Source organism: Parus major, chromosome 1, assembly GCF_001522545.3.
Source record: "Parus major isolate Abel chromosome 1, Parus_major1.1, whole genome shotgun sequence".
Taxonomy (NCBI): Eukaryota; Metazoa; Chordata; class Aves; order Passeriformes; family Paridae; genus Parus; species Parus major.
In genome coordinates, this window is record NC_031768.1 from 14,938,007 (window position 1) to 14,960,668 (window position 22,662).

The following is a 22,662-nucleotide window of genomic DNA, read 5'->3' on the forward strand; positions in this document are numbered from 1 at the left end:
TGAAGACAGATGTGAGACAGAAAGAGGAAAGGGGAGGTAGCAGTGATATACGTGAAGTACATACGCAGTTTTTTTTCAAGGGACTTTCTCCACGAAGCTGTAGCAGAGGTGCTTCCTGTTCTTGAATCTACAAAGTAACTGCTCTGAATTTTTTGTATATTTATACATAAAGTGACAAAAAAGACGGATTCATACTCTTCTTATGCTCTGAAATTCAATATGCAAGCCGTAACAGAAAAGGTATTTGAAATTTGTTTTCTATTTCTTCTTTCATTGCCTAGTAATCTGCAGCTATGGCCACTCGGAAGATTTTGAGGAAGAAGTTTGTTTAAATATGAGAAAAATCTTTGGTCTCCCTTTAAGATCTAACTAACCTCTGTCAACACCTGAAGATACCTACTTTTGTTAGAGATAATGGTGCTGAATGTACTGTAAGAAATGTACGAAAGTGTATCTGGTTGTCGTCTTCTGTTTTCTTTCAGTTTTTCAGGCAGAAAATTGAAGTACGAATGGACAATTATGTACTGTTCCTGGTGTCTGTTTTAATTCTCAGTTGTGCAGCTGATAAAGAGGAGGTAGCAGGTGTGATTGCAGTGTTGCTCATTTATAAGATATAAAGCTGGTTTTCGATGTCTTTCTAGCTTGAAAACTTCAGTTTGAAATCCATGCTCTGCAGGGTAAAACTGTGTTTGTAAGTGTGATGGCATCTGAGACAGATTTTGCTGATAGCAGATGAAGATGTAGAAAGCAGGAAGCTGGTGCAGAGCCATGCTTGCTGGCTTTAGTTTTCAAAGACAATTTTATGTGGGATTGAAGAATCTCATACTAGTAAACTGAATCTGGTGCATGTAACAACCTGAAAGCTTCTCTGTACTCCAGAGGACTTGCCAATATTACTAGCAGAATTGGAGAGGTAAATTTATGTTAAGCAAGAAGTGTAGTATAGTTGTTTTTGAAATTCTGATGTGTAGCTCGTGTTTTGAACCAGTGAAACAGGGCAGGGATTTTTGTAACTGTACTGCTGCCTCAGGTCAGAAAAGCACTCTGGATTTCTTGTAATGAAAGCAGAATACAATCTTTAAATAGTGCACATTAGTTGTAGGATGTCAAAGATGCTCATGCTGAATCATAGGTACACGGTGTGGATCCTTATCTGTTGCTTGTCATTTTAATTTTCTTTTCTGTGTGGTTTGTTTGCTTTTATCACAACCAGTTGCAGGGAAACTGTGAGGGATTTCTTTCTGAGACCCTTGTGCTTGTTACACACCCCTACCTGTCTCTGTTCATGCTTTCATACAACTTTTCATAAAACATAAAAAGGTCCTGTGCACATGTAGGGGCCCTTTGCAGCTGAAGTTTGATTCCTGAGCAGGAAAAGAGAATATTTCCCATGTCTGAGAACACTTTGCTTCCTGAAGTGTTTTCTGCTTCCCCAGCTGCTGCTTGGTACCTGGCAGGGCAGAGCTGACCAACTCCTGTTGTCCTTCCCTGCTGCTTTGCCACAGCCTTTTGCAATCTCTGGCACCTCTGTGACTTCCTGCCTTTGCTCTGGGCTCTGTTGGTTCTTAGGGCCTTCACTGCTCTCCTCAGCAGTCTGAATATTCTCAATGAAATGATGGCTGGGTCAGCTCTGCCTTGGTAGCCACTTGTCATGGCTTCAGTCCCCACAGGCCATCCACTTAGGAGCTGGACTTGATCCTTGAGGGTCCTGTCCAATTCAGAATATTCCATGATTCTGGGAAAGTTATAGCATTAGCAGAGGCACTGAGGTTATATGCAGAATAGGGAAATTATTTCTGTCTACCTGAAGTGAATTGTTATGCTGGGGTACTCTTGATTTGGTTGTTTAGGGGATTTTTTAATGTTTTTTTTTTTTTTTTAACACACTTGGCAGGAATTTGAGCTTTCTTTCGCTGTTTTTGGAAATCTTACTAGAATACTGCTACATATTTGTTTCCAAGAATTGTTTTAGATCATGGGATCCTAACTGAATGAGAGTCAGGAGAACTAGCTTCTTATTCCAAGTTTTAGGTATGGCCATTAAACTTGCTCTACTATGGTGAAATGCAAGAGAATATAATCACAAGTGAAAATGTCTCTGAGGTTTTGTTTCTGTCAACAGTAATCAAGATTTTGTGAGGAGAAATGTAACATCACAGCCTGTTATTATTTGTTATTGCTGTTGTTATTACTCTTACAATGGTGAAAGCAAAACTAGTAAAACAAAATCTTTCCTCCTCTTCCAGCCCATCTCCTCACAAAGACACAGGTTGACCAAATTGTCTTGTGCCAGTGGGCAGTCTGTGACTTGGCTGTGTTGACTCTTAGAATGGAATTGAGCACAGAGCAATGACATCGCTCTGGGCTGTCCTGGATGCCCAGGGCGTGATTACAAACGATGTCACACCTCAACCTGTTCATCTGCATTCAGAGGAGGTGAGGGAGCTCCAGCGAGGCAGCTGCCCTGGGTGTTTGGCCTGGAAGTGATTTGGAACTCCCTGGCAGTGAGGGAGGCTTTTTCCCATTCCCTGTCACAGGGAGCTGGTGCTATTCCCAGCTGGATGGAAGCGCGCCACGCTCACGGCAGTCAGCAGGATGGATCCCGTATGTTCATCATGGGACCGAGTGTGGATTTGGCTGTCCTGTGGTGACTAGTTTGTTGGATATGTTTTGATGGCAGGCTTTGAGGGGAGGGGTTACTCAGGGGAGTGTGGGGGTGTGGAAAAGAGGAAAAATGGTGGTGGTTTGGGTCTGTCAGCTGTCGGATGTTTCGTGGGAATTAGGCTGTAAACATTTTATGAAGTATGTGAAAGTAAGAGTACGTGCAGCAGTTGGGTAGTGAGCACACAGTAATGTGAAGCTAGTGTTAAGGTGTTTACTTGTTGTTAGTGTCTAGTATATTATATTGCAAAATGTAACCTTAAAAAACAGAGGCTTACTTGTGACTATATACTGATAGAATTGATAGAAATTCTGCCATGGATCCAGCTCCTCCCATGGCAGAGGGATTTGAGCTAAATGATCTTTAAGATCCCTTCCATCCCTTAACCATTCTGTGATTTTATTAAATTTATGAATTTGAAAACAAAATTATTTTTTTTTTCATTCTTTATGCAGTGTAATTGCTGAGGTCTAAAACTATTCTTATTTAAATACACATAATACTGCTTTACTGACAGAGTTAATGTAGGTATTATCAATTAATATGCAAAGAAGACTCAATTATTTCCTCTTCTGGCTCAGGCTGGTTTTTGTAGTTTTAAGAAAACCTCAGTATAGCATTCCAGTTTAAAATATGCTGCTGTTTAAATTGTAAATTATAAAAACACTGATTTGGGCTAAGAGGGAAACAAATATTTATTTTTCCTTTCCTTTCCTCCCTTCCTGAAGCTCCAAGCCATGAGGAGAATCTGATCAGAGATTGAAACAAGAACCTAATGTGCCATCTAGAAAATGTCTTCTCAAATATATATTTTCTTTGGAGCTATAATATAATAATTGTTTAAGGTAGCTTCAATTTTTTAAGAACTTAGATATGTATTATTATTTGAAGTGTGTGTTATACAAAGAATTCAATGTGGTTTTGGCAATAGCCTCTTAAAGTAGTCATAAGGATTTATATGTCTGGCAGGATTAGATGGTTCACAGCATTTCTCCAACCTAGTACTAAAAGCTTGTGAGGCAAAGAGAAGGCATCCTAAACTTATATTGTGCCTCCCCTGAAATCAGTTTTCTTTTCTTTTTCTTCCCCCTCTGGCAACCTTACAAACTCCGGATGTTTTTATTTTCTCTGTAGATTGTGTGTGGGTGGATATGTTAGTAATCCATGTATTTTGGTCTGATTCATTTTCACACTTGGCCTGGCAATTGTTTTACTGTTGGAGGAGGCTGCTGAGAGAAGCTCTTCTCTGTACGTAGAATCTGTAGAGGTTCTTAGCAGTATTTGCATACAAATGTCCTGCAAAACATACTTCCCAGATTTGGATTTGAAGAGAGTACAGCTGTGTAACTGATTTTTCCTGACAGGACCAAAAACCTCATTAAAATTCTCAAAACACAAGTTCCTAGAAATTGAATTGCAGTTCAGTCTCACTGCTGTTTGAAGCTAACGTGAGAGTACTTGTCAATACTTCCACCTTCTTTGCAGTTTAATTACAAGGCCCTCGGATGGATTCCCTTAAGTTTAGGAAATATTTTCTGGTTTTAATGGTTTTAATATTTGTTTGCAAAAAAGGATATAAGAGAAACAGAATTCTGAAAACCTGTGGAGTACCTACAGCATTTAGTAATCATAATGGTGAATGGTTGTGTTTCAGCCTTAGTCTGCCAAATAGTCCATTTACATACAACAGTACAGCTTGTATCCAGACTTCATCTGCTGATTGTCTTTCAGTTTATATTACTTAAGTGTTAACAGTAACAGCAAGTAAGAATGAAGATGAGAGCAACAGGGACATGTAGAAAAAAAAGAGAAAGCTATCAGAAATTGCTGCTCTAACTGCTGCTGCCATGACTTAGTGATACTCTTTAGTTCTGATCAAGCACCGTAATTTATTAACAGTAAATGCGTGTGCATATATGGGGTTTGTTTGGTGATGCTGATTTTTAATTTCTTTGGATTTTCATTGTTGTATTTAGGGTTTACTTCTATGCACAGAAGTGCTGTTTTTTTTCTGAAGTATCATGAGTAGACCATGTAACAATTTTCATGTTTTGTATAAAGTGAATATCAAGTGGAATGACAAACTGCTTGCATTATTTGCAATTGGAAGTAGTATTTGACTAATTAGGTATTTTTGTATTCTCTTCCTGTAAGTGCTGCAATTTCCTCCTAGAATCTTTTGGGAACTGTTTGGGAAGCTGATGGTGAAGACAGTCCTTAAAGGGTCCTCCATTTCCTGCTGTCACCTAATTATGTACTCTACTAGAATTTCACTGGCACAGTTAGTAAAAAGTAAAATTATCATATGACAGAGTATATTAGAGCAGTTTAGGTTTATGAGCAGAGAACATGTTGTTCTCTTCAGAGCTGGAAAGAGCCGGGTGTACGTGAGCCGCTTAATTCTCATTTTTTGGCTTTGTTGCAGCCATATGAAATATATCATTGTTTATATATAGACACTCTAGTTATTCAGTTACTGTGGAAAAAGTCAAAGGTGCAGATAAACGACCATCATGTAATAGGATGGGTTATTTACTCACTCTGACTTCAGACTTCTTCAGTGATGGATACTTAGCGCCAGTGGTCGTGACAGGAGGTGGTGAGGGATGGAAGGAAAACAGGTAGAGTATACATTTTAAGAAATAACATTGCTACTTCCCACCCAGGGAGAAGGAACAAGGCAAGCCTTTCATTTTTATAGAAGACGGTAATGACTTTCACTTCTACTGAATTCTTTTTTTAAAAAATGGGAATATTGAGAGAAATAAATGCATCTACAAGCCGTTCAAGAATGTGCAAGGTGTTGAGTGTATGTGTCTGGTGCTTCACAAAACCTTAATTCATCCATTTCCTGCTTGGTGAGGATTCGCTGCACCTTTTGAAAATTCAGTCAGTACTTGTTCTTCTAGAGAGCTTGCATTTGCCTTTCCAGAGGCAACAGGCCAGTATTATCAAAAACCCTGATTAAAAACACCCTTTCAACAGGTACTGTCTCTAAAACAGAAAGTTTTTTCATAATTTTCATGACTGCTTAGATTATAAGCTACTGCCATTACTTTGGCTGGTTCCTTACAACCAGTTTAACTAAGCCTTGGTTTCCCATTTAAACATGCTGTGGTGTGTTTTGCCTGATTCATCTGTCAGTATTTACCTATTAATCGACAGCACAAGCCAAATAAAAATATCTTTTAATTCTTTTGGCTGAAAATTATTCTCTTCCTACTTAGAGCCAAGAGCATTACATCACTCAGCTTTGCTTTTGCCACCTGTGTTTATCAGCTTTTGGATTGCTTGAAGGATCCTTTAATTTTTGTTCCCTCACCCCAAGCTTCCTTATCAGGGTGGCCCAGGACCTTGCCAGCAGGTGAGCAGACTGCCTGTCCTAGTGCATGGTGCTGTTGTCTTGTCTGCCTGGCACTACAGAGACATGGCTCTTACACTGCCATTGCCAAATCTCTGGCCCAATGAATGCCTAATAATTAGAGGTAGAAGAAAGCAAGATGCAAATCTCCATGTTTCCTTTATGCCTCCCCAATGTCCCATGGCTCAATTTTATTGTGCTATCAAAATGTAATCTTTTCCTCCTTTAAAAGTCTCTCTAAGTTGATCTGAGTTATTCTCCTTCCAGAGTTGAATTAAAGGAATATGGATGGAAAACTGCCTGTATTTCAGAGCTACTGCATTATCTATCTTAAATAAAAAATAGCTGAAATTCACCATTCAAAAATCTGCATGCATGTCTCAATGTAACTTTCAACAAATTTTTTAATTGTTTTCTTTTGTTTTAGAGGAGTCTAATTCTGAAACTTAGTTGAATAGTTGCTATATAATTAATTTCATGAGTAAACCACTTATAAGTAGAACTACTGTAATGTAGTGTTTTGCAGGTACAAGAGAACTTTTTGTTCCCACACAACTTATGAAATTTGTGACCTTCAGTTGATTTGTAATGTTATGTGGTGTACTTGCTGTATTTACTTTTCTATGACTCTGTCTTGTCAAACTGAGAGAACCTGAAGGCCTACAGTTGTGAACTTGAGTTCACAGATTACAGAATCACAGAATATTCCAAGTTGGAGGGGACCTGCAAGGGCCATGAAGTCCAACTCTTAAGTGAATTGCCCATATGGAGATTGAACCCACAACCCTGGCATTATTAGCTCTCACTAAGAGAACGTCACGATTAGTGGTAGTTAATTCAAAAGCAAAAACTGGTTTATTGCTGATGTTTTGTAAAAGTACAGAATGCTAACATTAAAGTAAAATCCTGGAAGGAATTAGGATTTGAGTTATCATGCTGTGAAATATCACCAGATTTTTCCCTGCAGAAGAAAATAATACTTTGAAACCTTTCAGTGGTTCACTGAAGTTGATAGAATGACAAGGAGGATACAACGGTGATTGTGGGACTGAACACTGCATTTCATAATTAACTGCTCCACAGTTCTGCACAGAAAACTTTCTAATCTATATATTGTTAGCCTACATGTTTTTACTAGGTTGTTTGAACTTCTGCAGCCTGTCATTCAATGTGAAATTTTTTAGAGACTAGAAACTGATGGATATCAGAGGAAAATGTTAAGTAAGTGGAGGGAGAAGAATGACTCATTAAACTGTAAAATAAGAGCTCTTCCTCAAACTGTAATCCCTTTCCAGATGTTTTCAGAAATCCATATATATGTGTCCATGCAATAGGCATGTATGATGTATGCAGAAATAAAGACTGGGTCTAAAACCACAACATATGAGTTTAGGCATAGGAAATTTATTTTAAAGGGATGTTTATGTTACAGAATAATGAAAGTTATCCTCTGGTATCCATTAATTCAACCTCTTTTACTCCACTAAGCAATTGTATAAGGATGGGTCTGCACGGGGAAATAACATGTGTTGCTCACCCGTCTGAACCCTGGTGACACTTGCAGTGACACTGTAATATTGACCCCATTTATTTTTGCTGGGATTTTTACCATTGCATTGTTTCCTTAGTGAACATTCAGATATTTAGAAAAGGGTAGTTTTTGTTTGGTCTCTTTAGGTGGAGAATACTGTAGTCCCAGAAAGTTTTCTTTAAGGCTCACGTGTTTCCATTAGAAGCTGCCCTCCTCTTCCCACTTTCCCACCCCACAGCTTCTGTGTGGGTTTTATTTTCTCATGAAGCTGAAACTGGGCATACAAGTTCCAGGGTTGAAGAACTCCTTCAGGTCTTCCTTGCTTGTGCCTGGAGTTACTGTGTGCTGATAACCTGCCTCTCCAATCTCTGTACCATGTCCTCCTGCTGTCACATCGCAGCTCCATGGCACTGAGCACTGTAAAAAATGAGAGAAAATATTAATTATAGCTGTGTTAGAGAGAGAATTTTATTTGAAGACTATTGTATTAGTGGAGGCTTTCTTGGTCACGCTTTTGAGCCTGTCTGTACTAAAATGAAATTCTCAAGTCCTACCATTGAAGAATGTATCTGGAAGGATAGACACAGAGATGGGATTTGAGTTTTGACAAATAGCAGCACCAGCATTTGCTAATGAGTGCTAACAGATGTATTTGTTTCCTACTGATGTTTTCAGACATTCATAAAGTGAAAACAGGATTTACAGGGAGAGGCTAAATTACTATCTCTCACTGGATTGCATTGTTGGAAAAATTGACTAGGCTCCTACACTCAGTATCCCCTCATCAGATCTGGCAACAAGCAATGAAATTAAAGATAAATACTGGCTACAGGCAATTGTTTTTAGTTAAAGCCAATTACTATTAGCTGGTTAGACTGCTTGAGAGAAAAGGGAAGTTTGCATCACTGGAGCATGATGCAGACTAGTAGGGGGAGAGATGAACTTGAAATGGTATTTTTGATGTTGTGCTGCCATTATATACCATTTTATTTAGCTTCATCTCAAAGTAGTAAGATATTGCATTCCTGCTGCTGTCAGGGAAGTGCATGTAAACAGGACTTTTGAAAAGGTGACACATGTAATGATTCAGAGACAATACAGAATGGTTAACTACAAGTGCTTTCCTAGGTGTGCAAAAAAAATTACACCAACATAATTGTCTGGTGAAGATCCTTTGGTAGCACTTACAGAGCTCCTTGATTTTTTTGGTGTTAACAGTGGCCACTTGAAATATTTTTTCTTTTTTTTGAATGTGTGTGCCTTTCGATGAGGAGCAAAAAGCTTAAGATAATACAAACCCAAATTGTTTTTTGTGAACATTATAGATGGGCAGCCTCACTTGTGATAGGAACTTGCACCTCCTGCTCTGGTGTTCTTTCATATAAGGTTATAAGGGTGTCAGTGTGAAGTATTGCCAGGGAGCTTCTGCTATGCAGCAACTCTATGGCAAGGCCTTGCTTCAGGGCCATCTAGTAAAACCCTGCACAGCAGGCAAACAGGCTCTACCAGTGAAAGCTCAGTCAGCTAAACCAGTTCTGCTACTTTAAGTCAGTGGCAGGGGCTTCTGCTGGTTCCATTGTTAATCCTAGTCTTCCTGCTTCAGCTATACTGGCAGAAGTTTGCAAATAGGAAATTTTAGGAAATTCCATTTTGGTTTTTTAACATATATAGCACATTGTTTCATTGTAGTATTTTCTTTTTTTGTTTTTTTCTTTTTCCCTTCTCCTTTTGTAACTTTCTTTTTCCTCCTCTCCAAGAAATTTACGAATCTGTCTCTTAGTTATATGTACCTGCTCTTGGATACAGTCATTAACCACCTGCCTCTCTTGGAAGAAAGAAGTTTAAGGTTTGAATTCTGTGACTGGAAGAGAGTAGTTAATACTCAGATTTTATTCTCATGTGACAGGGCTAGAATGAATAATGACAGCCATGGAAACTGTGCAAGGTACTCGGACAGCATTTAATATCCAAATAAGTATTGCTTTTTCACAAAACATTAGCATTAACTTCTGGTTTTGTATTCAACCATTAGCAGATAAGAAGACTGGAGAGGAGCAACTGAACAGTTTCTCTAGCATTTTTTTAAGTGAAAAGAATACCTACAGGGTATCTGGAAAAGCTTCCTTAAGAGCAACCCATAGTAAGCTAACTTCACTGTACAGATCATCACAGGAAGTGCAGCTAAGGCACCAAATTACATTGTTTGAAATGTTAATGAAGCATTTTTGTGCTCTGCAGAAACAATAGTTATGCTAGCACAAAACCAAAGTTGTTTTCAGTGGTGTGTTGCCTTGCAAGCTCCTCTCTGCTGGGTGCAGAAAACCTTGTGTACAGAGAGAAAAGCTGTACAAGCTTGTACTGTGTTAGATTGCTCCCATGCAAGTGGTGATGATGGTGTGTCTAAGCAAAACTTGAAGAAGCACAAGTGTGATTAGGAAATAAAAATAATAAATAGGAAAAACATTGAAAAATGGGCACAGGACATATAAATTCAGGCATCTCAGAAAAGCAGTGTTCTAATAGTTCCCCAGAGGAAAGTTGGATGCTTTATTTATATAATTTATGGTCAATTTAAAAAAATTGTAGCTGCCAGGTTGTATATATGTTCTAAAAATTCCATTTTAATCTCCAAGGTAGTGTTTTAGTTACTCATGGCTGTGTAACAGTGAGTGTTAGAATTGCTTGAATAGTTATGTCTCACATGGCCTCACTTCTTGTACTTGAGCTTGGTCTGGGTTACAATTGACTACAAAAGTATAGATAACTTTATTTGAGGTGTTTTGGGTTTGGGAGACCTATTTTCTTCTATGAAATGTTATTCAGTAACTCTAGGTCATATTTGCTTCCACAGTATAAAGCATTCTAAAGCATTCTATCCTCTCTCCATCATTCCTCCAACCCAGCCTGATGTCTGAAAAACAAGTGTTATTTTCATTCATACATCATGAAGATAGTGTAGACAGGTCTGCTGTAATGCCTCATCCAGAAGAAAATCTCAGAGGAGACTAAATTGAGACAGAAAATTGATTTTCTCAGAAGGAACCTTGGGGTGGCTCCTGGGGAGTAGCAGAAAGCAAAAGTTGATCATCTTTTCAAGAAGAAAAAGGAGAATTTGGGGAAATCTAGCCTCATGTTTGCCTCCTGGAAGCCATTTCCAAATATATGAAGGACAAGAAGAAGGTTGGGAGTAGTAAGTGTGGATTTATGAAAGTCATGTCTGAACAATCTGCTATTCTTCTACCATGAGATCACTGACTTGGTGGACTGAATGTTGTGTATATAGACTTCAGCAAAGCTTTTGTCACTATGTCCCATAACTTGACAAACCGATGAGGTGCAGTACAGGTGAGTGCAAAAAACTGGCTGAAATTCTGGACTCAAAGGGCAGCACAAGCTCCTGCTGCAGGCTGGTCACTGGAGGTGCTGCCACAGGGCTGGGTAACGGGGCTGATGCTGCTCAGTGTCTGCACTAATAACCACAAGGACAGGGCAGAGAGGAATCTGAACAAGCTGGCAGGTGCTGCAAAACTGGCAAATGTTTGACTCCCCAGAGGGTCATGCTGCCATTCGTAGAGGCCTCAGGAGGCTGGAGAAACAGGTGGACAGGATGCTCATGAGCAGAGGGAAATGCCAAGTCCTGCAGCTGGAGAGGAATAACCCCAGGCACGAGTACAGGCTGTGCCTGAGTGTCTGGAAAGCAGCTTTGTGGGGAAGGGCCCAGGGATGCTGCTGGACACGGAGCAGAGCGTGAGGCAGCAGCGTGTGCTTGTGGCAGGGACAGCTCCTGGCTCCCTGGGCTGTTTTGGGCAGAGTGCTGGGAGCAGGAGGAGTGATGTGATCCTTCTCCCCTTCTCCTTTCTGCTGAGGCAGCTGTGGAGTTCTGTGTCCAGTTCTGGGCTCTGTGTTACAAGAGAGAGATGGAGAGAGCAGAGTGATCCCTGTGCAGGGCCATGGAGGTGGTAGAGGGATTGGAGCCTGTGACATCTGGGTGTTATAAATAATGTAATTCTCTAGTTGGGTAAGAGATTTGAAGTTGTAGTGATGTTTGTTGTGTGTGGTTGTGTGGGTGCACAGAAACATGTGGTAGCCGGTTTTGAACAGTGGAGGGGGGTATGAGGGTAATGAAGGCAGAACAGAATGGAACATTCTAGGACAATGAAATCACAACCTCAGATGACATTGTGGATCCTCATTGGCTGAAGGAACGGACCAATGGAGCGTCGAGTTTCAAAAATGATTGGTGGAGGTTGCACGATATTAAAGGCCAATCAACAGACCATATTTAGACCAGTCAAACTGCGGATTGAAAAACGCACCAATCCCACGCTGTGAGAGACTTTAAAACCCCCGGGGTGCCCGGCACATGGGTGTTCTGAGGGAACTCGAGGCCTGAGGAGCAGCCAGCCACGGTGGTGTGTGGGCTGTACCAGGTTGCTTGTTATCCAATTTGTTGGTGCAGGCTTCTGGGTTTATCCCAGTGCTTTACTTTCAGCTGTTCTTGGGTTTAATTTAATAAACGAGTTTACTTTTTAAAGAAAAGTGATTTGCCTCATTTACAACATGGGGAGAGTCTGAAAGAGATGGGACTGTTCAATCTGGAGAAGAGAAGGCTCAGGTTGATGTTATGAAGTGTCTGACTATATGATGTGTTAGAGTACAGAAAGTGAAGCCAGCGTTCTCCTGGCAATAGACAGTGAAATAAGAGAGACAGTGGGTATTAATTGAAATCCAGGAAAATAATTTAAACATAAGAAAAAATGTGTGAGGTTGGCCAAACACTGGAACAGGTTGGCCAAGGATATTGTGGAGCCTTCATCCTTGAATATAATTAACAGCCAGCTGAACACAGCCTTGAGTATCTTGCTCTCACTGACCCTGCTCTGAGCCAGTGGGTTGGACTGAGCAATCTGCAGAGCTGCCTTCTTGCCTTGGCCATTCTATCAGCCTGTAAAAGCAATTAGTTGGATCGCTGTACTTTGGCTCAATAGGGATCACTCAACTATGGAGTAGTAAACAGGAGAATTAGTAGAAGTACAAGACACCTAGAGGCTCTATCTTGAGAATAAGTAATGACTTTTCTGTATAATCAAGTTAAGTGTTGGTTATAGTTTCCACTTCTAATTATAACTACGTATTTTTTATTTCAATGAACAACATTTTTCACACTGCAATTAAAAATATGCCTACACACACACATGCACTTATGCCAAGAATGAAGAAGGAGGTTTTACTAACGTTATGAAATTATGATTCTTCGAGCATTTGAATAGGCTGTGTGAACTGTGCCTTTAGCTTTTTTTTTTTTAAACAAAACCCAGCTTTCTTCAGGCTATATTTTTATGTGCACCCCTTTCCCTCCCTCATTATTTCTCCCATATGCCACAAGTTCTGAAGTGACCTTTAACTGTGAAGAGGTGAGTTGTTAATTTATTACAAGTTGTAAGTAACCCCTCATGAAAGTAGGCATCTACAGAGAGTATCCATATCCTGTGAAAGGCAGCAATACAAATTCAGGACTTGTCTGATGTAAATAGTCTTGGGAGAGAAGAGTGGTTAGAGGTAACTGCTGAGACAACTTGCAAACAAAGAAATAAAAATATTAGAATATTAATGGAGATGTTACTCTGAGCAGCTTCAAATTACTCAGAGAGGTGAGGGGTGAGGTAACTGCTTAACGCGTGTGTGAGTGTGTATGTATGGGTTGGTGTAGGAATGAGAGCAAGGGCATGGAATGAGTTTGGAAAACATCTCTTACATCATCCCCTTACTCTTGTAGGCTCATACAGGTGTTTCACACTTCTGAAGATTCATTGGGTTGCTGCTGTGCCGAGCAAATGCTGCTTGAGAATCTCTTAGCTCTTGTGGTTAGAAATGTGCCTTTATACTTTATCCTTGTCTTGTCAGTTAGGATGGCTTTTTGGGTTTTTTCCCCCCCTCGGTGTTTCATCAATTCTGTTTGCTCTTTGTCTCTAAACAGGCTTGGAAGGTCTTCTCTGTGCTTGAGATTGTGTAGGTAGGCTTTCATTCTCTTGAGAATACAAGCAGCACTGCTCTGTGTTTTATTTTACAGCACATACTGGACAGACATGATAAAGAGTGATACATAGTGACCCAGATTAAGCTTCAGTATTACAATCTGTATGGAGTTTGACTCATCCATTATCCATTTCATATTTCTTCTCTCATTTTCAGTAACCATAAATCAATTAATGGGCCTGGATTTTTCAAATGGACTTAAAACTATGTGAGAAGCAAAGTCTGTATGGTCTTTTGAAAATCATTGGAATTTTTAGTATCTTTCTCTAGCTACTCACAAGTACTATAACTCTCTCTGAAACTCATCTTATGATAAGATTGGGGTTTTTTTTTTTGACCTGTACACTAATCATATGTTTGAATTTTTTCATGTCATCAGGATTGCTTTTCTCCCCCTGGCCTTTTCTCCAAAATTGCTTTTTACTAGCTTGTCTGTGGTTAAGAGTGTGTGTTAATTTGTGGACTTTATCTGTCAGCCAGAGAACCACCTGTGTGCTGTCTGGTAAGCAGGATGCTGACTGGGATGAGTTTTGTTGAAAAAGTTATACACTGAATGAGTATTGGGTTTTTCACTTACCTGAAATAGCCTCCATTTCACAGTTCCTGTAGAGCCATTTTTCCCTACAACCCTTTATTTTACTGCTAATTATAACCTTCTTCTTATGAGTTCTTACAGCCACAGAATTCCCAAACTGTATGGAAGGGAAAGGAGGATTTAATAATTCAGAGAAGAAATGATTGAGTGAAAAGCAAAAGAAAAATTATTGTGAAGAAAAAAAAATAAATTGATGTATATGGGGCGTTATATGCCCATTGTGGAACTATTTAAATAATTTAGCTGCCAAATGAATCACACTCCTCTTCTGTCATTCATGGAGGGCTCTGCTAAGACAGAAGCTTTGTGTGAACAAGATGTTTTCAGAATAGCGTATTTGAACAGCCCATTCTGTCCTGAAGTAAAAATTATTTTCAGCAGGCATATTCTAAACACATTGTACCTGTGTGAGAGAAGTACTAAAAGCATAAAATATTGCGGTAGAATTTTGTGCCTGAGTTCAGTAACACTTGACAGAGGCCAGCCAAGGTAGAAAATTATCAAGATGAAATTTAGAAATAGAATATTTGCCTCTCCAGGACAAAGAACAGTGTCCAGAGTAAAAGTTTCTGCTGAATTGCTAACAAGGGCTGAATATAAGAAGGGTGATTGAAAGGAAGTGAAACTGTGGGTTAAAAGTCTTGGAAAGGGCACTGTAAACCAGGGTAGTGTGTTTAAAAATGTAAATGCAGTTAAAAAAAAAGACAACACTAACATGAAAGTGCACTGGAGGAATTTCAGAGCAATGTTCAAGTGCAGCTCTGCTGTGTTTCCTTTTGGGTTTTTTGGGTTGTTTTTCTTTTTTTTAGGTGTTTTTTCTTCTCCATTTTCTTCCTCAGTTATCACCCTGTTACTAAGCATGCCCCCATGGCTTTCTCTGCAGACCACAAACACTGTCTCTAAACCATCTCTACTGCACCTGCTGCACAGAGGTTTGGTATAAAGATGAGGGACAAGTCAAGTAAAAGTTGATGGAATGCATGGGAAGTTAAGAACTGGAGCCCTGAGGTGGATCAGCGTCTCTTGGGAGCCACCCCATAGGGCCCTCAGTCTATTTGTATGGAGATTACCAAGTTTAATACAAGCAGAGATGAGTAATGAGTTCTTGGATTTAAAAATCCAGTGACAGTGTACGCCAGCAAGGACAGACATCTTTCTTTGTAATAAATTTTTACCTTAAGGTGTTTTCAAATGGTAACTTCATATAAATTCCCCTCAGTTAGCCTCCTTTAAAACTGCAGTAAAATGTGTAATCAAAATCAATTTATCTGATTTCCTTTTTGGTTTTGGGGTTTCACTTTTGACAGATGCTGACCAGCAGTTACTTTGCATAGCTTTGTTTTATGAAATCTTTCTTTATTGATGGTTTGCAGTGTTGTCTTCATGGATTTGATCTAAAGCTCATGTAGTCTATATACAATAGGCTCCCTTTGGATTGGCCTATTGCTAATCATAAGGTGCATATTCTTAAATTTACATGGTTGTTTGAATATTTTAAGATTTAACTCTGAACGTGTGTGTGTCTTATCTATCTCCAAACCATACTCATAAAAACAGTTTTTTCACAGACTCTAAGGAGAAGCAGAAAACACTGCAAACTGCATGGACCAGTGTTGTCATTTACAATTACATTCCTATGGAGCTGGTTTATTGTCTTTTTTTCTTTCTTGAAACCTCACTCTTTTAAATTATATTAATAAGAAATAATTCAAATTGTCTAAGGAGAAAACCTTAAAAGTTGAATCAGATAGATCTACTTTGTTGTATTAAGATGAGGTAGCAGTAGGTAGCACTTGCATCTATCACCTTTGCAGTCGCTGGGTGTCATTCTGAAGTCTCTTTTCCTCTTTGCGGCACATGGTATTTAGACCATTGTTTCTTGGCATCTAAAGATCAGAGTCAGCTAGGATTTCTTATGTTTGGGATCTCTGCAAACAGTACCCCTGGAATGTATGGGAGGCAGTTCTTGTTCATGCTGATAAATTTCTGCTAGAGTAGCTCAGTGTGTCTGTGTTCTGCAGCTAATCATGGTAACTTCAGGCCTTAGGGCTGCAAGTACTCAGCATGTTAAGAGCTGAATACCTGCATGAACCTAACTTTCTTTCTCATGAATACCGGGTTAATATCTAATTAATAAGCACAGTATTTAAAATTATTCATGTGTTTATGTCCTTTTGCCTGTAAAACATTTCATGACACCTCTAATATTTGCTCACAGTAAAAAAGGTCTGATCATTCAAGAGGAACATGCACTGTGAACTTCTGTATGCTGTTTAATGGCTGCTGCCATGGCTTCTCTGAAACCAGCACTTAACCAGTCTCATTAATACTGTTTGGGGACACTTTGAGCATAAAAAATGCTACATAAAACTTAATGTTGTGCAGTACAATACTAGCAGTGCAGATGGCAAACAGCAGTTTCATTTTCTGTGAAGGTGAACCATTTACACAATTTTTGCATAAATTCAAGCATGATCTGATGCGAGGAGAAGTAACTCGTAGCTGTGTTTTCAGAGTAGTATGGCAATAGCAAAGCCAGCTAATGACATTATGTTTCTGATTTGAGCTTCAGGTATACTTTTTTTTTAATCTTTTTGGTAATACATGACTGATTCCAATAACAACATGTTAGTATGAACCTTGTGTCCCTAAAATGATTATGCAAGAAGTGTGATCAGAGGACCCTGTTAATTTTGTGGAGCTTGAGGATGAGCTAGAACTTCTGGTGATGTATTGCTTAATATGGAAGTTATTTTGCCCTTTAAAGCAGAATTGCATCAATTGGAATTTACCAATAGCTGTGAAGACACTGAGTCTGAATTCTGATGCAATTAAAAAGAAGAGGTACTGTCATCATTTTACTGCCTTCTTGCAAACCTTGTAACAAGAACCATGGGGGGAAGTGACATGACTGTCCTCTCTTCATGAGAAGATGCTGACAGAAGCAACAAGGGTGAGCTAAAGGCTGCAACAGTTTATTGCAGAAGCTATTTCTACATAGTTCTATAGCCATTCTGCTGAAATTGAGGGGTAACTCTTGTAGTTTGCTGTCATAAATAAACCCAACCTTGAGGGCTTTTACAGCCCAAAAAATACCACATAATGTAATGAAAACTTGTAACTCTTGAGGTAAGAGTCATTATATAGCATGAAAATTATCATCTTGGACGAGTACCTGGTTTTCTGTAGGAATTTTTAGAAGCTACCTTTTGTCAAGAGCGAAGGTCCTTTCTGTATTCATTCACTTCTTGTCAGGAAGAAAGGAATTTTCACGTTGCTGGATGGGCTGGCCACCTGACTCACAGGAGGATAAAACTTTATCATGTTCATTCAAATATGATAGCCTATCATAGCAAACACATTTTTTCCACAGTGTATTTCTACCTTAAAAGATCTTAAGTAATAAATTTTTTAATTTAAAAAAAAATTATAGATTTCATGGAGGAAAATATCTACTTGCTCTTTAAAAACAGAATAAATTTGGAATAGATGAATTGACACTAAAGCCCGAGGCATAAGTTTAATTAGTTACTGGCATAGCTTCCACTACAGCTATTGTGCAGTACATACCTCAGGGAATGTTTGTCTCAATGGATTTATACTGTCTTATGCTGCATGGATTTTTCTTACCAATGTTAAAAGGAATGAGAGGAACTGTTAGGAAAACGTTTTTCATTAGTTCCTGAAATGTTGGAAGTTTTAAGCACATAACAGTGTATCATTATCTTAATTTTTTTTTTATTTTTATTTTTACACTTTCTGGAATGGGCTTTCAAACTTTTGCAGAGACACTAGGGATTTATTATATTTCTTGAACAAAATCCTTCCCAGGTACCATAGCAGTTGGGTTTTTTTCAGAGGAATTATCTGTCCCTATTAGCAGGGGTGCAGCATGGATACAAAATAGGAATGTGGTTTTCTGTTGTTTTTAACAGTGAACCTGAATTTTTGTAGGTATTAAAAATGTCCATTTTTATGAAGTTTATCCCCATTGCAAAATGGCAGCAAGTTACCATTGCACTTTCTTGGGTCTGAATGTATTCTAGGTCTCCAGAGGGTGCCTGGGAATTTGTTCCAAAACCAGGCTTAGCAGCCTCACTCATAATTCTGTTTCTGATCACTGTGGGAGGTGCTGGGCACTGGGCTGTGTCTGGGAGCCTGTGTCAGCCCTTTCCAAAACTCTTTCTTGTGTGGAGCCAAAGGACCTTTTCTGCACACACACTCTGAGGAATCTGGCCACCAATGGTACTGGAGGAACAGATTCTCTCATGAGCACTGCTTTATCAGGCCTGGGAAGCAGTTGCTGGCATCCAGACTTCTGAAGAGATTACATTTCCAGCCCAAAAACTCAAACTGAATTATAAAGAAAGTTTGTGTACTTGTGCACTATCGTACTGCCCTAAAACTTGAAGCTGTAGTTTCAGGTCGTGCCTGTGATACCAATTTTAACACATGAGAATCCAGGTATAAAGTTTCTTATCCCTGGGACAACAGAAGATGAGATACTGACAGAGAAGCCTGTGGATCATAATGCACTAATTAGAAGGGATCAATCAAGTAGAGTATCCTCTCCCTTCTGATTTGGTAGAACATGGAAAATTACTACTAATTAGCATTGTGGATTTAATTTTTCTTGGTTTGGAACTCGTTAAAACTGGCTGTGAAGAAAACATCTTGAAATGCAGAGTTTTGGAGATTTTGTGCTACTTCTACTGTTGGTGAAATTTCCCTTACTAATTGAGAAATGTCACAAACCCTGGAAGTTACCTGTTTGCCTCTTCCTTCTTTTGGACTGGTAGTGTTGCACAGAAGTGGCAAACATATGCAAGTCTTCAGCTACTCCTAAACCTTCCTTTGACAGGTGTGTCAGAGACCATGCCAAAATCTAAGTGTAAGATGTTTTATTAACTCCTTTCGTAGGCACAACCCTTTCAGGATCTTGGACACCTCAAACAATTTTGGCACAACTTCTCTCCCAAGAGGGAAGTGGCTGCTTTAATCTGTGTTTGAGGAGCTCAGACAGTTGCTTTGTTCGTTTACCACTTCTTTTTTTGACTCCCAAGTAGCAGCTGAAGGAGTCAGAGTTGTATGTTTCTTGTTTTTAAAATGACTGTTCTCTTGATCACGTTCAGGCTGAAGCTCCTCTTCAGAGACATGGTTGGAGACACAGATGAATCATCCTCCCTCCCTCCCTCCCTCCCTCCCTCTGCAGTGCCACAGAAAGTCACTGTAGCTGATGGCTGAGCTCCTGAGACTAAGGGAGAGCAAATGGAAAGGCAGCTGGAGAGACAATCTTGTAGAAATGATTGGAGTGCTGAAGTTTACCGTCAATGAAAATAGTTTAGGAAAAATTATATTTTTAATGAATCATCTGTTAAAAACCACATTTTTAGAATATAGAAGGGCTGTGAAATAATGATTCACGTTTGGGGATTAAGGAAGATAGTGTCTCTTTTTGGTCTGTGAAATTGTTAGAAAATGTTTCCAGCCCTGGAAAACCACTGCTTGATATCATGGCTGCAATCCTGAGGCTCTAGATAGGAGCAAGCCTGTATTTCATCAAGCTGTGCAAATGTGCACGAGCACATCACTCAATGAAAGGTTGATTGTTTTAAAATAATTGTCAACAGCCCTATTACCTCATCCTTTGGTGTGAAGGAAGCCAAGAGATTTCTTTGTATTATTCACTGTTTTTCTCCAAATGCAAATCGAACAAACTGCAAATCTTTCAACAAGAAGGTGGATAAAGAGAAACTAAGGATTCAAACAATTGATAAACACATGGAAGATAAAAGTAGAAATAAACATAGTCTTGCCTGTTGGCTGGCTTTTAATGCCAGTTTAGTCTAATGTCTGCCATGGTAGAAGCAAGAGGAAAGAGAAGGGCAATATGTAGATGTCTCTAAAATTCCTGTAAAAATATAACATCTCTAACTGTTCTAGAACCATACCTGTGGCAGCTGGTCTTTGGGGTGGAATTTGCTGTAAGAAATGCCTTTGCCTGGTTTTACTACTGCTGTACACTAACCACTTCACCTACTGAAGTAAACACAACAGCTTAAGCTGTAAAAGCATCTTTGTAAAATGATCACCCATGCTGTGTGTGGTTGGTATGACTGAGACTCCTCCACTAACCTTTTTAATCACTATAATTTACAGCTAGTGAATGAGGTTCCTGCAAGAGGAGTACCTTTTCACCCTGGCATTTAGGGAAACTATGCATTTAAGATTGATAGGATAGGGATCTAGTACAGTGGGGTGATTTGAAGGTCAGAGGGGTTCCAGGAAGCTCAGACAGGAAATCTAACTTGGATTTCAGTATTTAAATGAACATGGCTTGGATCCTGCCATCTGTAGATGCTGCATGCCTGCATCTATGTGTCCAGGGCAGTGCTCTCAAAGATACGGTGCTGCAACTGTGGTAGTAGACAGAGAATAAGTGTGTCTGGAGTGTTCTTGTCCTCCTGTTGCCTAACTTGAAGTTATGACCGCAGCCTGCTTTGTGGTGAGCTGGTGGGGTGGAAGTGAGCACTGACTGCCATGTTTACTTGACCCCTTAGCGTGGTACTTCTGGATGCACTAAAGTTTCTTAAAGTTGCTTCGGAAGTTTGTAGAAACTTTCAAGAGTGTTATCTTCACATTTACTGCTCCTGAGAGTTCCTTGTCTTTGCTTCTTCTCTTTCTCACTTCCTCCTCCCTCTCTTCTGCTCTACAGAAACCACTCCATTGAGCAACAGCCTGTAGCCCACTCAGAATGGTTACCTCCAGATATCTCGTGTTCAGTGTGAGCTTCCAGTCAGCTCTAAATGAAGAGCAGTTTAAATCAAACTTGTAGTGAGAAAATGAAAATACAGCCTTATGTTTATCACAGAAGATGATAAACAAGATGAATGCTTGGATGCTGCTTTGTGTTATAGCAAACACCTGTACAAGAGGGAAAACTCTGATTCTCACAGAATGTAAATGAAATATACCATTATTTTTAGTTTTCTGCTCATAATTTACCTACATGGTACATATTTTTATAGTTTCTTAAAAAGAAGTGTAGCAGTTAGGAGGTATTCCAGACAAGGATCAATCTACAGTTAGGTTTGAAGGTTTCAGCTGTGTTTTAAACTGAATGGTACTTTTTAGAAAGGCATGCTTTCTATTTTTTCTAGTCATAATGTAAAAAAATCAAAGTAATTTTATTGATGTGGGGAGGTATGTTTTGATAAAAGTTTGAGTGCACTTATTTCTCAGCATTGTCTTGGGTTGCAATGCAAGATGTAACCAAAAGTATGTATTATATTACCATCTGCTAAAACCAGGTGTGGCAGTTCTTTATCTCTTCCATGACCCATCTTCCCTCCAGGGGGATATTTTCTGTTAATGGGCCACTGAGTCTTCCTGCATGGCAGGTAAAATTACATCATCCCAGTGTGAGATGCTCCACCCAGGGAGCCAAGGATTCCTACCTGGGTATAATCAGAGACTTGGAATGCCACACTCAACATTTTCCACTGGATTCCCAGAGGAGGGCTGGACCCATCTACATCACCACCGGACCTTCTTCTTCAGAAGAAAACTACACCCTTCCACAAGGTCATTGCTTCAACAGAACCACATTTGTCACTCCAAGAGAACTGCAGCTACCATTTAATCAGACTGCTACCAACCCTGACCAGCAGGGTGTCAGGTTGTACCCTGTCAGTGGTTTTTTTGGTTTTTTTTGACTACTACATTTTTATTTTATTTTTACTAGTAAAGAATTGTTATTCCTATTCTCATATCTTTGCCTGAGAGCCCCTTAATTTCAAAATTATAATAATTCATAGGGAGAGGGTTTATATTTTCCATTTCAAGACAGGCTTCTGCCTTCCTCAGCAGATACCTGTCTGTCAAACCCAGACAAGCATTTACTGGGGTAAAAGGGCATTCTGTAACATTTGATCATCAGAATTCCATCTGGGTTTTTTTTTGTTGTTTGTTTGGTTTTGGGTGGGATTTGTTTGTTTGATTGATCTTTTGTTTTTGTTTGGGGTTGGGTTTTTTTTTCACATTTTTGAAGAAAAGAAGCTATACTAAAACCTGGACAATGGTGTGCTGCAACAGCTGGGAAATAATGATCTAAAACAAAAAAGGTGTGAGGGAAGCCAACAACTGAGGATGATTTTAGGCAGCTGTGTCTTTTAGCATAGGAATGTTTTTCAGAAAGTGAGGACAGAGAGACAGACATGCAGACAGCAGATGCCAAAGAATTCTTGTTGGGGCATAGGATCTTGTGATGCATTTTGAAGGATTTAATCTCATTTGCAATGTTTGGAGAACTCTAAGCAGTCTTTTCACTGTGATTGGATATTCTTACTCAGGCACTTCCATTGTTCTTACTGATCTGGTTTCAGGGTGCTCATGCCAGGGGTGGAAGCTGACCCGTGACAGAGAGGTATCTCTGCTTTTGGCCTCCTGCATTCTCCCACTGTCAGCCTTTGTGGAAG

At 39.4% G+C, this 22,662-nt stretch overlaps 1 protein-coding gene across 6 annotated transcripts in view; it reads left to right on the forward strand.

Moving 5' to 3' along the window:
- Positions 1–22,662, forward strand: part of SH3KBP1 (SH3 domain containing kinase binding protein 1) — a 214,114-nt gene that overhangs the window by 27,151 nt on the left and 164,301 nt on the right. The window contains exon 1 of one of the 6 annotated variants that reach the window (XM_015635218.3): positions 110–240. The exons of the other annotated variants lie outside the window; for them this stretch is intronic. Coding sequence (XP_015490704.1) covers positions 220–240 — 21 coding nt within the window. The 5' untranslated portion in view covers positions 110–219. Of the gene's footprint in view, positions 1–109; positions 241–22,662 lie in introns of those variants that run through there. 6 annotated transcript variants of the gene reach the window in all.